This window comes from Oratosquilla oratoria, chromosome 17 (genome assembly GCF_046742065.1).
Source record: "Oratosquilla oratoria isolate Oo_2021 chromosome 17, ASM4674206v1, whole genome shotgun sequence".
Taxonomy (NCBI): domain Eukaryota; kingdom Metazoa; phylum Arthropoda; class Malacostraca; order Stomatopoda; family Squillidae; genus Oratosquilla; species Oratosquilla oratoria.
Window position 1 is genome coordinate 11,294,873 of NC_134793.1, and position 14,253 is coordinate 11,309,125.

Here is a 14,253-nt window from a genome sequence, read left to right on the forward strand (position 1 = left end):
AAATTGCAAGGTGAAGTTTGTTTACCTCCTTCCAGTCCCATTGCATCTCTGTCTCCTTATTTAGACCAGAAGGGCCTACTTCGTGTAGGAGGCAGGTTGAGTCAAGGCGGTGATATACTGGGTATGCTTGCAAGGCCTATTATTATTCCAAAGGAATCCCATTTAGGCTTGTTGTTGATCCGTCACTACCATGAGACAGTGCACCACCAAGGGAGAGTGATTACAGAAGGAGCCGTCCGTACAGGTGGTTTCTGGATTTTGGGAGGGAAACGTACCATTTCTAAGGTCATTTCCAAATGCGTCACCTGTAAAAGGGTAAGAGGTAAGGTGTGTGTTCAGTAGATGGGAGACTTACCCGTCGATAGACTTACTCCCAATCCGCCATTTTCCTATGTAGGAGTTGACCTTTTTGGCCCCTGGCATGTAAAAACTCGGCGCACTAGAAGTTCCTTCCTCGAAAGTAAAAGATGGGGCGTTCTGTTCACCTGTCTTGTTTCCAGAGCTATCCACATAGAGACTGTAGAAGAATTGAGTACTTCTTCCTTCATTAATGCCTTAAAGAGATTCATCTGTATTCGTGGCCCAGTTAAGATGATGCGTTCTGACAGAGGCACGAACTTTGTAGGTGCTGTCAAAGCACTGAACTTGCTTGCCATTACCGATGAAGGTGGTGATGTCAATAGTTTCTTGACAAGTCAAGGTTGCACTTGGTTGTTTAACCCTCCTCATGCTTCTCACATGGGTGGAGCATGGGAGCGTATGGTGGGGATAGTCCGCAACATCATGAATGTGATACTGACTAACCATCACCCCAAGGCATTATCACATGAGGTGTTAGTAACCTTCTTTGCAGAAGTATGTAAGATCGTGAATTCCAGACCTTTAGTTCCTGTTTCCTCGGACCCTAGTAGTCCTTTCATTTTGTCTCCGTCCATCCTTCTCACTCAGAAAACTGATATTCCTGTAACTCTTCCTGAAGAGATAGATATTAAGGCAGTATACAAATCTCAATGGAAGCATGTCCATCACCTTGCTGAGGAATTCTGGAAGAGATGGAAGAAAGAGTATCTTTCCTCTTTGCAACCCAGAAGAAAGTGGGTCACTTCCTCTCCAAATGTAAAGGTGGATGATGTAGTGTTGGTAAAAAATCAAGAGTGTCCCCAAGGACAGTGGCCCTTGGGTATTGTAAACAAAGTATTCCCTAGCAAGGATGATTTAGTCAGGAAGGTCCAAGTAAGAGTTGTGGTAAACAACAAAGCCCATGAATATGTAAGACCCATTTCTGAGCTTGTGTTGCTAGGTCAATAGATTTGGTAATTTTTCCCCCTAGAAAATTAGGAAGGGAGTGTGCCGTTACGAGAGGTAACGGGGCTTTTTTATACGTCCGTGTATCCCCATGTTTACATATCTTTTTGTCGTAAGGCTCGTTTCCCCTCGGAAGAGGTTTTCAAGTTTGTTTTTCGTAATGCTTTAATTTAAGTATGCTGCGAGCAGAAGCTTCGTCTGCTTAAGAATACTATCGTTGTAAGTTGTCTGCAAGCTGTGCTGCAAGATAACATCTCATTATTTGTGCAACGTGCACTTAAAGAATTAGACTTAAGAAGGTGTGTAAGAACCGGCTACTGTGGTGTGATGTCACGTCACCTCTAGGCGCCAGTCTTGGTCCGATCTAGAAAGATGTACACACCCCACGCCTAGCCAAACAATGTAAGTCTTAAAACTCTTTGTATTTGAGGTTTAGAGTATTCTAGTGCATCCTTTGTAATACCCTCTTCTTGTGTAGCCTTTAGCCTATAGTAATTATAGTACTTTTTACAGTTTTTCATCAATTCCAACGTATTATCGAACGATGGATCAGATCTGCATTAAATACGCATCAAATATCCCCGTGATTCTATAACCTTCAGTCCCAAGTCTGTCTACGTCACGGACGCTATGATGTTGACTGTCTATTTGATCTGCGGAGTCCCAGTTGACTCCGCCAAATACATAATGTTTATTAAAACCTTGTGATGTTGCCGTGGAAGTAGCTTCTGGTTTTCTCAGAGTTAGGTTAGGATGCCTCTTTCTAAACGAAGCTACCCAATCCTTGCCTGTCATCTTCTCTCTGTTAAATGGGTGAGGAATATTGTTTTTCTAGAGAATACGCCAAGTAGCGTAAATCATTGAAGGAAATACCAGAGAATCGTCGTTCCATGTCAAATAAATGCTAACAAAATTCCATTTCCTGTTGGTCAGTACACACTTTTCTTTATTTACCTAGAATTTTCTTATCTTTAATTGCATCATGATTTTTCTTCAGAACTCTCTTTTTGAGGGTGTTTCTGGGAACATTAAACTGTTTTGCTGCATAGCATATGGCATCTTGTCTCTTCTTACAGCTTCTATAGCATGTTGCATCGCCTCCACATCCCAGGACTGTTGTATTGATTTTCTGGCGTATTTGTAGGGCATTTTGGTGTCCTGCAACAATGGAAAATGGGTGTAATTAGATTTTGCACTGTAAGAATATTATTAGGTCTATAGGCTTAATTTAACTCACATTCAACTGTAAGTATATGTATTTTCAAATGATTAGAAACATGAAATCACATTTACATACATGCTATTTCACTGTTACATAGTATAATGTTGTAATATCAGTTGCTAAAAATGAGTTGAGTAACATTTTATTATGTGTTGTAAATAAAAAATGTTGTCGGGCAAAGTGGCCATCTGGCAGTCTGTGTTGTGGCTACTTTGCCCGGAATGACGCCATTACGAAAACTCTGGTCTACTCATACCTACACAACTTAGCGTTTTCAAACCACATAATTTAAAAGCCTATTTCACGCTGATTGTACAGCACTAGAGCAAATAATTATAACACTACTTATTATTTAGCTATAATCAATTTGTACCATACATACATACATACATATAGATATACCAAGGCTTTTTCCCCTTTTCAAAGAAGGTAGTCGAAAAGTAAAAGGCATAAAATTATTCCCACCCATTCCATCCCTAAATACACTCCCCTCCACCCTCCCTCTTATCTTAGCACCTCTTGGATGACGGGTTATCCCTGCACCTTGTCCACTGCCCTGGGTCATAGGTAGTGTCGCAAGTCACAGCACATCCACAGTGTCTCTGACCCAGGGCAGTGGTGCTAAGATAAGAGGGAGGGTGGAGGGGAGTGGAGTGTATTTACGGATGGAATAGGCGGGAATGATTCTATGCCTTTTTCCCTTTGGCTACCTCCCTTGAAAGGGGGAACAAGCCTTGGTATGTATGTATGGTACCACTTACCTAAAATCAGACATCCGAAAAACGTAAACAATCCTTTGTAATACTGACACCATCAGCTGCGACAGTTTCGCGCGGCTCTATGCAGTGGAGAAAAATGAAATGGCCAGTTTTCCCGCACTGGCCACTTTACCCACCTTTCCCTTGTGTGTGTGTGTGTGTATATATATACATATATAGTTATACATATAATATATATATATATACATATATATATATATATATATATATATATATACACACACACACACACATACTGTATATTCTTATGTCGGCCATTCATAAGTTTGCACGCCCATTGTTGACAGTGTAGAACGGTAGAGAATATAGAGCCTACGCGTCACTAACTCTCCTCGTTCAGCACCAACTACCCGACTCGCTTGTTTTTTACCCTTCTCTCCACAGTCGTGGTTGAAGTTTCATCTATTTTAAATGTACGTGATCCACCAGCGAAAGGAGGATGTCAATTGTAGACCTCTTTCTGCTTTGCATAATATGCTCGTGCTTCATGTTTGTTGAATGCAGTAGATCTGGAAAGGCTGCAACTCTCAGGAGTTCGTGCACTCAGTGAAGGGTTTCTTTTCATAAGTCCATACAACCAGTCTTCTCAAGCCATCTTGTTCTCATGCCACACATCAGTGACTTTTACTCCATTTTTTAGTGCAACCTTATGAGCCAGGACACGGAAATTTTTCTTTTACAGTCCATAATTCATTTTAGAGCAACTGATCAAGTACTCCTGGTCTCTTCCTCTTCATTTGAAAATACTCAGCGAGATGCATAGTTTGGCTGTAGTTTCGCAGTTTCAGTTTCTCCTTCAGGCGCATTTTTTTTTTTTTCCCTTTGCGCATATCTATGCAATGTGTTCCGTGCTACATTATGCATTTCGGCAGCCTTTCTGATACTTGATCTACTTATGACCATGTCTACATGCAGCTTGTTCTATTGTTTCAGCAGAAATTTTTGCTATTGTGGTTTTCCCTTTTCAATTCCGAACCATGGTGGGTCTGAAATATAGGAAAAAGTTGTGGTGATCATGTAGGCTTCATAGAATGTAGTCATGATGTATTATAGCTTGCAGCAAGAAATAGAAATGACGGCATGTGCTACTTTATAAACCAGCAACAAGTTACTATGCCTTAATAAACAGCAGTATAAAAAAAACTGTGGTCCATAAAATATAATGTATAACTGGTACTGTTATTAGTGCGTAAAATAAGAACTACCATGATGAACTTATTTCAATTCCTATGGGGCACAGTGGGACAGTGTCCCACTGTGCCCCATTTTAGCTGTCCCACAGTGCCACTGTCACGGCGAACCGCGACAGAAAAAAAAAAATGTATATAGATTAACAATTCAGATGCTACAGATTGCCACCCATATTCGTGATGAAGTGAGCGTTATTCCGCTACTCCTTGACTGCCAATGACACAAACCGAAGGATGAGGAGTTGTACTGGGCTGCAGGTTAGTCGTCTGGTAGAACATGGGACTTGTGGGTATGTGGGTCCTACTCCAGCTTTCCATTCTTGGTTGAAAGGAAACTCGACCTTCTTGGTTCATTTATTCTTCCAACATTCTTCCAAAAGCTTCCCAAACCGGGGAAGGGAGAGAATTGAGAACTTGCGTCCCATCCGGTCTTCCAGACCGGTTCCAAGACTAGTTCTGAGACCAGACTAGTTTCTATTCTCCAAAACTAGTTCCCTGTAAATTTACAACTTATTCAGAAAAAATACCACATCAATGTGAAAATGGAGTAGGGTATCTGAAAGATTCGTGAGGCAGAAGAAATCCTTATAGGATTAAAGCGAGGTAACATGAGGTTAATATGCCTCTTCCTGTAATATAACATAGTATAGGCCTCTTCAGAAATCTTCAAATTACCCTACTTAAGGTTTACAAATGATTTTAGGCTAGGTGAGGCTAACCCCCTAAACGGAAGCCATTTCGTGACAACCTAATGTACAAAAAGAAAAAAATACTTTTCATAAAACAGAGAACATAGTTATGAGAACGTAAAGGGTTATCCAAACACGTAGCAACAACACAAGGCATGGGGTTATTGCCAGCATCCGTGTAACTTGCATTCCCCTTTTACGTCTCATTTCCTTTCTCTATATCGGACGTGGGCTCTTTTTAAATGTTAATAACTGGTTCTGAATTTAACTCTTACCTTTTAAAAGGGATAATTTGGAGAAACCATTAATAGCTTTGTTAGACCGTTTGGTAATGTTTACGTGGCATCTTTCTCTCAGACCACGTGGGTGTGAGCAAAAAATTGAAAACGTTTTTGATCCTTTCTTTCCGATAGCGAGTAGGAATATAATTGACATAGTAACATTTTTACATGTGTTTGTTGACGAATAAAGTCCTTTTTATGGATTTCATTATAATTAATGTTAATGATTACAATAGTAATTTAAAGATATTAGAGCTGGATGATGAATCAATTTCTAAGTAGATCCAAAATTTTAGAAGGATAGCTTTTCACTCTGACACCACAAGTGCACTTTTTCACGTATGTGAAACTTGTCATCAATCATGAAAGCACATGGCTATACAAGGATTTCATATTGTAAACACAGAATTGTTGTACATAGCCTACAGACACATCATCAGGATGCTGAATACACGTGACGTAGAGACACTTCCATACTTACAGAAAAAAAAAATACTTTGGTCTGCAGAACCTTGACATCCATCTATAACGTCAGTAGAGTCACTGAGAGATTAGTTTCATGATAGGAATTACCATATGCAACGGTGCCAGATATCTGTAGAATCAGTGTTGTCCCACTATGCCCCATGTCCCACTGTGCCCCACCTTCCCCTACTCGTCTTCTAAAGTGGAAAAATATAGTAGTGTTCAGGATATTCACTTCCTGATGTGGAGCCATTTGCAGCCTCATCTAACATGTTCACATTTTTAGCTTCATAACGAGAGGAACTTTTCCTCCAACCCTTACAGTGTAGGGAATCTTAGAGGGCTGTAACGCCTATTTTCGTACTAGTTTCATAAATATTTTTGGCAGCATCCTTATTTTCGCGTGTGTCCACCACAAACTTTCGTCTCGCTACCCTCTCCTGATACCATCATAGTAATTGTTCAGTATTTACCTGATTTACCTAACCTCAAATTCATGTACAGTTCCAACTTACTCCATATCCTTAATTTCCAATTGTATATAAATTTGAATACACGTATTGTTCCAGTTTGAGCTATATCACCTACCAAGGTTTTCAAAGTATGCATATACTGTATATATGATGACCATAAAGCCCTCTCATCCCTAATCAAGAGTTCTTTTCCGCCATTGTGTTCTGTTCCCTTTAGTGGCCTGTATACTGTAATCACATCACCTTTCTCTTCAGACCCAGTGCTTTTAGTTTCTCATCAAATATTTTACCTGCCAGGCTGGAAACCAGTTTGGTTGCTGCCCTTTGTGATCTTTCAATCTTGCTTATATCCTTCACCCATGTAAATAGTACAATTGATCTTGGATACCTAAGGGTTTCTATGAATTTTGTCATCACCTCTTCATCCATACACTGAAAAACCACTAATATTCTTCAGCAGTCCATATGTCTTCTACAATTCTGCTTCTGGGTAGGCAAGATACACATGGGCCCTGATGTGCTCACAGTTCTGGTAATCATCTCACACGATTGACTCATTAATCTCAAATTCTTTGCCTGCATTGCTTTTCATCTCACCCCTGTCTATCAACTTCACAATTTTCTTTACTAGTGCTGGTGCATTAAGTTGGGAACAGGGTATATCAGTCATTGCTGCATCAGTACAAAAGGTTTGAAGTTTTCCATTGTTTTGTTGTGGAGCAATGTGCACTAACAATGACAGGGAAGGTAAGGTGTGTAGACACAGTTGCCAATTACAGTGCCCCTACCCCATCTCATAATCAGTCAGCATGTGAATTAGTGATGGCTGAACACCCAGGTGCCATAGTGGTGTATGTGCACTTATCTTAAGAAGTCACAATAGCTGAAATACAACAGCTGGAGTTGTCTTCACAAAAGAGCCCTTAATGGAGGAGATGAAGGGGACAGCTACAGAATTCATGGCTAGGGCAAGTTGACTGAACTTATCAAGAGTTGTTTGGAGTGGGAAAGATGGCTGATTAGGAGCTTGCTCAGAGGGACTGGAGACTAGTACCACCAAGTAAGTAAGGCAGTGTGCTCTGTGACATATGCCCCAATTGATGATGATGCTATTTACACTGTATGACTATGTTTTGCTAGAAAATAGGCCAGTCAATAGTTTGTTTAATATGTTAAATTATAATAGGTTCTCAGGTATTGGCAGAGAATTCTTTCAGCATAAGCTCCTAGGAGGAAGTTGAAGACGATGCACCACAAGGTAGAGATGTAGTTGGTTTTCCCTCAGCCCATTCCAGGATCAAAGGCCAAGAGATCTCAAAACAGGATTCATAAAAGGTAGAAACCTCAACCCCATAAACTGTATGGAGAGGATTAGGAGAGGAACAGAGAGTAACTGAAGAAGAGCATTGTTGGTTAAGAAGAAACGAAGATGCATAATAATACTGGTAGTATCATGATGTGGATGAAGGTGAAGCTGGGAAGGGAGAGGTGGGTTTTTGTAAGTGCGTATGGGCCTGGTAGTGAGAAGAGCGTAAAGGAAAGGGAGGATTTTTGGGTAGATATAAATGAGTGCATAGAGGGATTAGGGAGAAATGTCAATCTAGTTGTATTGGGAGACCTTAATGCTAGGGTAGGAAATGAACCAATAGATGGAGTGATTGGTAAGTATGGAAGTTCCAGGTAAAAATATGTAGTGGAGAATTGATGGTGGAGATGTGTCTTGAAAGAGAGTTGATGATAGCAAATACAGTGTTTAGGAAGAAAGCCAAGCATAAGTACACATGGAAGAGGGTGGTGGATGGAAGGGTGGCAGATAGTGTTAATGGACTATATAGTGGTGACCAGGAGTATGGTAGGAAGAGTTAAGGATGTACATGTTCTAAGGGGAGAGTGGGGGAATATCAGATCATTTTCTGGTGGAAGGTAAATTGAGAGTGGTGAAAAAGAGGAAAAGGGCAGAAGGGAGGTACTTAAGAGTGAACTGCTTAAATGAGAAAAGAAAAGGAGAATGAGTATAAGAAGAAGCTGAGAGAATGGGAGGGAGTGAAGGATATAGTAGAACTAGGAGTGGAGGAGGAATAGGGATGGTTCAAGGAGGGAGTCATAAGGTGTGCAAAGATGGTGTGTGGAACAAGGAGGGTGGGAGGAAATAGAAGGAAAGGAAGTGAGTGGTGGGATGAGGAAGCAAAGAAGGGTGTAGAAGAGAAGAAGCAGGGATTCATAGATTGGCTACAAATTAGGACAAGGGAATTGTATGAGAGGTACAAAGTAAAGAGAAGGGAAGTTAAGCACAAGATAAAGGAAGCAATGAGGAGAGCAGATGTGAAATGGGGTAAGAGTATGACAGAAAATTTTGAAAGTAATAAAATATGTTTTGGAAAGAAAATAAAAGAGGAAGAGGAGGCAAATCAAGTAGAGAAGAAAAGGTAAAAGGTGCAGATGGAGAGATGATAATGGAAGAGAAAGTAGTGAGAGGAAGGTGGGCAGAGTATTTTAGGGAGGTGCTAAATGTGAAGGAGGATAGGGAGGGAAAGGTAGTTGCAGTGGGAAGCGCTAAGAAAATGACTGTGATGAGTGAGGAAAATGGAGAAATACGGAAGGATGAAGTTAAAGCAGCTGTTAAGATGATGAGAGCAGAATGTCTGAAGAAAGGAGGTACAGTTATGGTGGACTGGCTGGTGAGGTTATTTAATGTTTGTTTAAAAGAGGGTAGAGTGCTGCTAGAAGACTGGAGGAGTGCCTGTATAGTTCCGCTTTACAAGGGAAAGGGGGACAAGTGTGAGTGTAGTAGATTCAGAGGGAGCAGCTTGTTGAGTGTAGGTGGGAAGGCTTATGGGAGGGTCTTGATTGAGAGGATTAGGAGAGGAACAGAGGGAGTAATTGGTGAGGAACAGTGTGGTTTTAGGACAGGTAGGGGTTGTGTAGATCAGATTTTTGTGGTAAGACAGATATGTGAGAATGCTATAGGAAAAGGTAAGGATGTTTTTTGGCTTTTATGGATCTGGAAAAGGCTTACGACAGGGTAGACAGGAAGGCACTGTGAGAGGTACTGCAGATATATGGGATAGGAGGAAAGCTGTTAAGAGCAATCAAGAGTTTTTATGAGAGTAGTAGAGCTTGTGTTAGGATTAGAAATGGAGAGAAAGAATGGTTTGAGGTAAAGGTGGGACTTCGTCAGGGATGTGTTATGTCGCCCTGGCTGTTCAATCTATATGTGGATGGGGTGGTGCGATAAGTGAATGCAAGGGTAGTGGGTCAGGGGTTAGAGATGGTTAAAGAAAAAGGAGAAAAGTGGGAAATAAGCCAGTTGTTGTTTGCTGATGACACTGCGCTTATAGCAGGATCGGAGGAGGGATTAAGGAAGTTCGTGACAGAGTTTGAGAAGGTGCGTGAAAGAAGGAAGCTGAAGATAAATGTGGGTAAAATTAAGGTGATGAGATGTACAAGGGGAGAGAGTGGCAGCAGGCTGGAAGTGAGCATAAAGGGTGAAAGACTGGAGGAAGTGGATAGTTTTAGATACTTGGGTGCAAATGTGGCAGGAAAGGGAGGAGTGGAGGTAGAATGTAGATTGAGAGAAGCGAGTAAATGCCTTGGTGGATTAAAAAGTGTAATAAGGAATAGACATTTGGGAATGGATGCTAAGAGGAGACTGTATGAAGGAGTGATTGTGCCAACAGCACTGTACAGGGCAGAAATATGAAACATAAAAGAAGAAGAGAGGAATTTGAATGTGTTTGAGGTGAAATGTTTGAGAAGTATGATAGGGGTTACTAGGCTAGATAGAGTGAGAAATGAGGTGAGGAGAACAGGGGTGGAAAGGGAGCTGGGAGATAGGGTTGATGAAAAAGTATTAGGATGGTTTGGACATATGGAAAGAATGAAGAAAAATTAGTAAATGAATTGTGGAAGGAGTGAATATGAGGGGGCGTCCTAGGATGAGATGGATGAATGGGATGAAAGGGGCATTACAAAAGAGAGGAATGTCTGTGGAGGAAGGACAGGAGAGGACAGAAGATAGGGGTGAATGGAGAAGGGTTGTGTATGGATGATACTGTGATGCATGAGGGATGGGGGGTGAGGAAGCATGTATGAGAAAAAATTTTGACGCAGCCCAATGGGATTTCTTCCTGTCTTCTTTTCTGCATGAGGGGACAGAGTGGGGGGGTCACCGAATTTTTGAAGCGGCCTTGCTGTGGATGTGCTGTGTCTTGCAACACTGCCTCTGACCCAGGGCAGTGGACAGGATGCAGGGATGACCCATCATCCAGGAGGTGCCAAGATAAGAGGGAGGGAGGAGAGTGGAGGGAAATGGAATATGTAGGGAATAGAATGGGTGGGAGTGGTTTCTATGCCTTTTTCTTTTTGGCTACCCCCTATGTAAGGGGGAAAAAGCTGTTGATATACAGGTATGTATCATGTAAAAGGTGACGTGAGACAAGGCCAAACATAAGGGGTGTTTGACACAACTTGGAAAAGAATAGATGTTTTAAAAGGAAGTGAACTGTTAGGAAATGGTAAAGGGTGGCAAACTGATGAAAGTGATTTTATTTTTATTCTTTTCACTGATGGGCATTGATTTATTATAGATATTTCATACATTTCTTTTTCTGCCTTGGATATATTTAATCAAATTAATCAATGTACAAAATTACAATATTATGAGGGTGAATTAAAATAAAAAACACTAGCATCACAAGTACTGTATACAACCCTGGTCTCTTTTAATATGAAACTCTCATTCCTCCTTAAGAAAGGTATACACATGACTAGATATGATAAATTGGATAACAGGAGATAGGATCCAACAAGCATTGCTCCTTTCCCATATACTACAATTAGGTACAATTCAATAAATGAGATTTATTCTGACAGTCATGCACTCAGTTACTTGGGAGTCATGTACCATAACCTGTGGACCCAAACTAGCCAACAACAGTCCTCAAGCCACTCTATAGATCTTTTAAAGAAGATAGGCTGTTCTATTGTTTGTACTCTGCATGAGGCTACATCTGTCTCTAATCTTGACAAGCAGTTGCTGGCGCCTTGGTTTCTTGAGAAATAAAAAGAGCTACACTGCCAGGTGGAGGCTTTGGAGACAAGCAGAGGGGAGATGGTCCTCAAAGGTATCTGTCCAAAAAGACTACTGTATATGCATGTACTTATCATCAATCTTTATTCAGATAGTCCCACTAAATAAGGGTGCATTCACACTCTACCCCTGTCATGTAGTTCTTGTTTAACTCTACCATTGTCACCTGGTTCGTGTTTAATATAAAAACTGGTGTCCATGGGTTCATTCCTGTTGGGCAGAATGAACTCTTCATTAGTTTCAACATATACACGTTCCTGGGAAATGTCAATCTTTACATCAGTATCATCCTCAATTTTGATATATTTCCTCCTATCACTGGCACTTTGCTCCTCAGTATCACTCATAGTAGGTTTTCCTCTTATTGAGTCTTCAGGATCCTCAGCCACATCAACATACACTTGTGGTTCACAGTCACCCAAACCAATGACACCATCTGCTCCTGTTCTGCTGAGCCCTGCCTCATCCTGTAATACAAATTCAATATGTTTAAAACATGAAGCAAATGTATATGGTTTTGGCAAATGATTGGACTACTAAGCAGTAAACAATCCACTGATGGCTGGTAATGAGTGATATGCTTATTGTCAACACCTGATTCTCCCTTGGAGTAAATGTTGCTAATTTTGAAGGTGAAAACATAAGATAAGACATGGCAAGGTTAGTTTCAAACAGTGTTCAAGGAAAAGTAACCAAAAATGTTGGCAAATGTCAGGCAAAATCTCTGATCTGTAATGTTTAATGTGATAAGGATGATGTGTTGGAGTCATGATTGTGAGAAGCTTATGCTTGGAATATGATATCAAAAATAGGCTGAAATTTGTTTAAAAATATATATATATATATATTTTTAGAAGTGCACACCTATGTGATATTGCATTAGAAAATTATTCATTTTGTAAATTTGTAGTGGAAATGTGTGGCATCAGTATGCAGATGAACATTAGTAATGACAATATACTAAGAGCATTTTGCTTGGGAAAGAAGAATAGAAATGAAACTGCAGCACAGACAAAACCATGTCCATAACTTGTTGGTTTTGAAAGTCTGAGAACAAAAATTGTGGCACAAAGAAATTTGAAAGTGGCTAAAGAAATAGAAAAATATAGCCAAATATATATGCAACTTGAGACCTGTTTCTTGCCCAGAAAACTGAACTGAAGCATCTGGTGGAGCAGGCCAAAGAACGGGAAACCAAAGATACATCAGGGAATTTTCTATACAAACTACGAGGACCTTCAGGACACATGTGGATTAAAGAAAGAAAGAAAAAAAAAAAAAAATCAGGAAGCACCAAACCTAACAACAAGATCTTCGAGTATCAGACATTGGATAACTAATGTGCACAAACTCTTATGCAGGTATACAAATACAGACTCATTGGTAAATAGAATGGAAGAACTCAAGTTAAGAATAAAAAATGTCTTAAGAAAAACAGATATAACATCAATAGTAGAAATTAAACCTGAGATGACAAGATTTAAATTGATTAAAGCTGAAATCCAAATACAAGGGGTATATGGTAGATATGGGTATGAACTGCTAAACCAAGACCTTACACAGGGAATGGGTCATTATCTACATAAAAAATTATATCTATGCACTAAACCTACATTCACTGTACTGTACACTAGGGTGTTTGTCACTGGAGTATTTTTCACATTTGAATCACCACACTTTTTGCCACACTCTGCACACTCCAAGTCAATTTTTTGGTCCATGAATTTTCTAACAAAGTTTACATTTAGTTTCCCAAAGCAGTAACCACACGCAACATGTGTAAACAATTCTTCAAGATAACTTTTTTTCAAAATAAAGTTCTCGTCATCAACTGTTCTCTTGTTTGATGGTTGCGATGTATAGCAAATCTCCAATTTCTTCTTTGCTGATGAGGTGCGAGGTGAGGGTGAGTGGTGTGGCGTGGGTGGAGGAGGTGTAAGGTCACGGTGGGCGTGGCTAGTAGATGCTTGCGGAGTGCTAGGGGCAGCTGTAGTGCTTTCCTCCTCTTTCTTTATTTTTCCTTGCTCTTGTTTCTCTTTCAGGCACTGACGGGCCCTCTCTATATTCTGACGCTTCACTTTCTTGCTTCTTGTTAATTTTCCCATGATCACAGCAACAATACAGGGCTAGGAATCAAAATTGTAGCGTACGGTGAGAGATTCAGGAACTATGACACCACACCTTGACCTTTTGAAGAGTACATGAGCTCTGTCCACTGTCTTTGTGGGGTATGCTGGTGAGAGGAGTTGCCAAATATCTCTATAAACACAATTCTCAGAAAAAAACATCGGTAAATAAGAAACGTAGTTCGAATGTTTTCGTCAAGATATCAAGGGATATCTCCATAAACGCAATTCTCAGAAAAAAAAAAAACACTGGTAAATAAGAAACGTAGTCCGAACGTTTTTGTCTACTTAAAACGTCATCAAGGGAATAGACGAAAACGTTCGGACTACGTTTCTTATTCACCAGTGTTTTTTTTTTTCTGTGCATTATATTCACATGTCATGTGTGAAATACTGCAAAACACAATTCTGTAGCAAAACACGAAATAGCTATAGAAATGTTGACGCTATTTCAATATACAGAATATTTTTATGCAATGGGGTTGCCAGAGGTTTCCAATATTTTATCTATTTTGTTCTGTATGAAAAATAGAAACGGAATACAGCTGTTTAACTCTGAGTATTGCCACTATCAGAGATTATTTTGAAAGGTTTACCTATAATTCGCTCATATACCAGAATTTTTCGAGTGATC

The 14,253-nt window shown here is 40.1% G+C and overlaps 1 protein-coding gene across 2 annotated transcripts in view; it reads right to left on the bottom strand.

Moving 5' to 3' along the window:
• Positions 1-13,666, bottom strand: part of LOC143034409 (uncharacterized) — a 34,851-nt gene extending 21,185 nt beyond the window's left edge. The window contains exons 1-2 of one of the 2 annotated variants that reach the window (XM_076200418.1): positions 13,107-13,666; positions 10,861-11,960 (exon numbers count right to left, since the gene is read on the bottom strand). In XM_076200418.1, coding sequence (XP_076056533.1) covers positions 11,610-11,960; positions 13,107-13,598 — 843 coding nt within the window. In that variant the 5' untranslated portion in view covers positions 13,599-13,666 and the 3' untranslated portion in view covers positions 10,861-11,609. Of the gene's footprint in view, positions 1-10,860; positions 11,961-13,106 lie in introns of those variants that run through there. The other variant, XM_076200414.1, reaches the window with a different exon arrangement.
• Between the last annotated feature and the right edge of the window lie 587 nt (positions 13,667-14,253).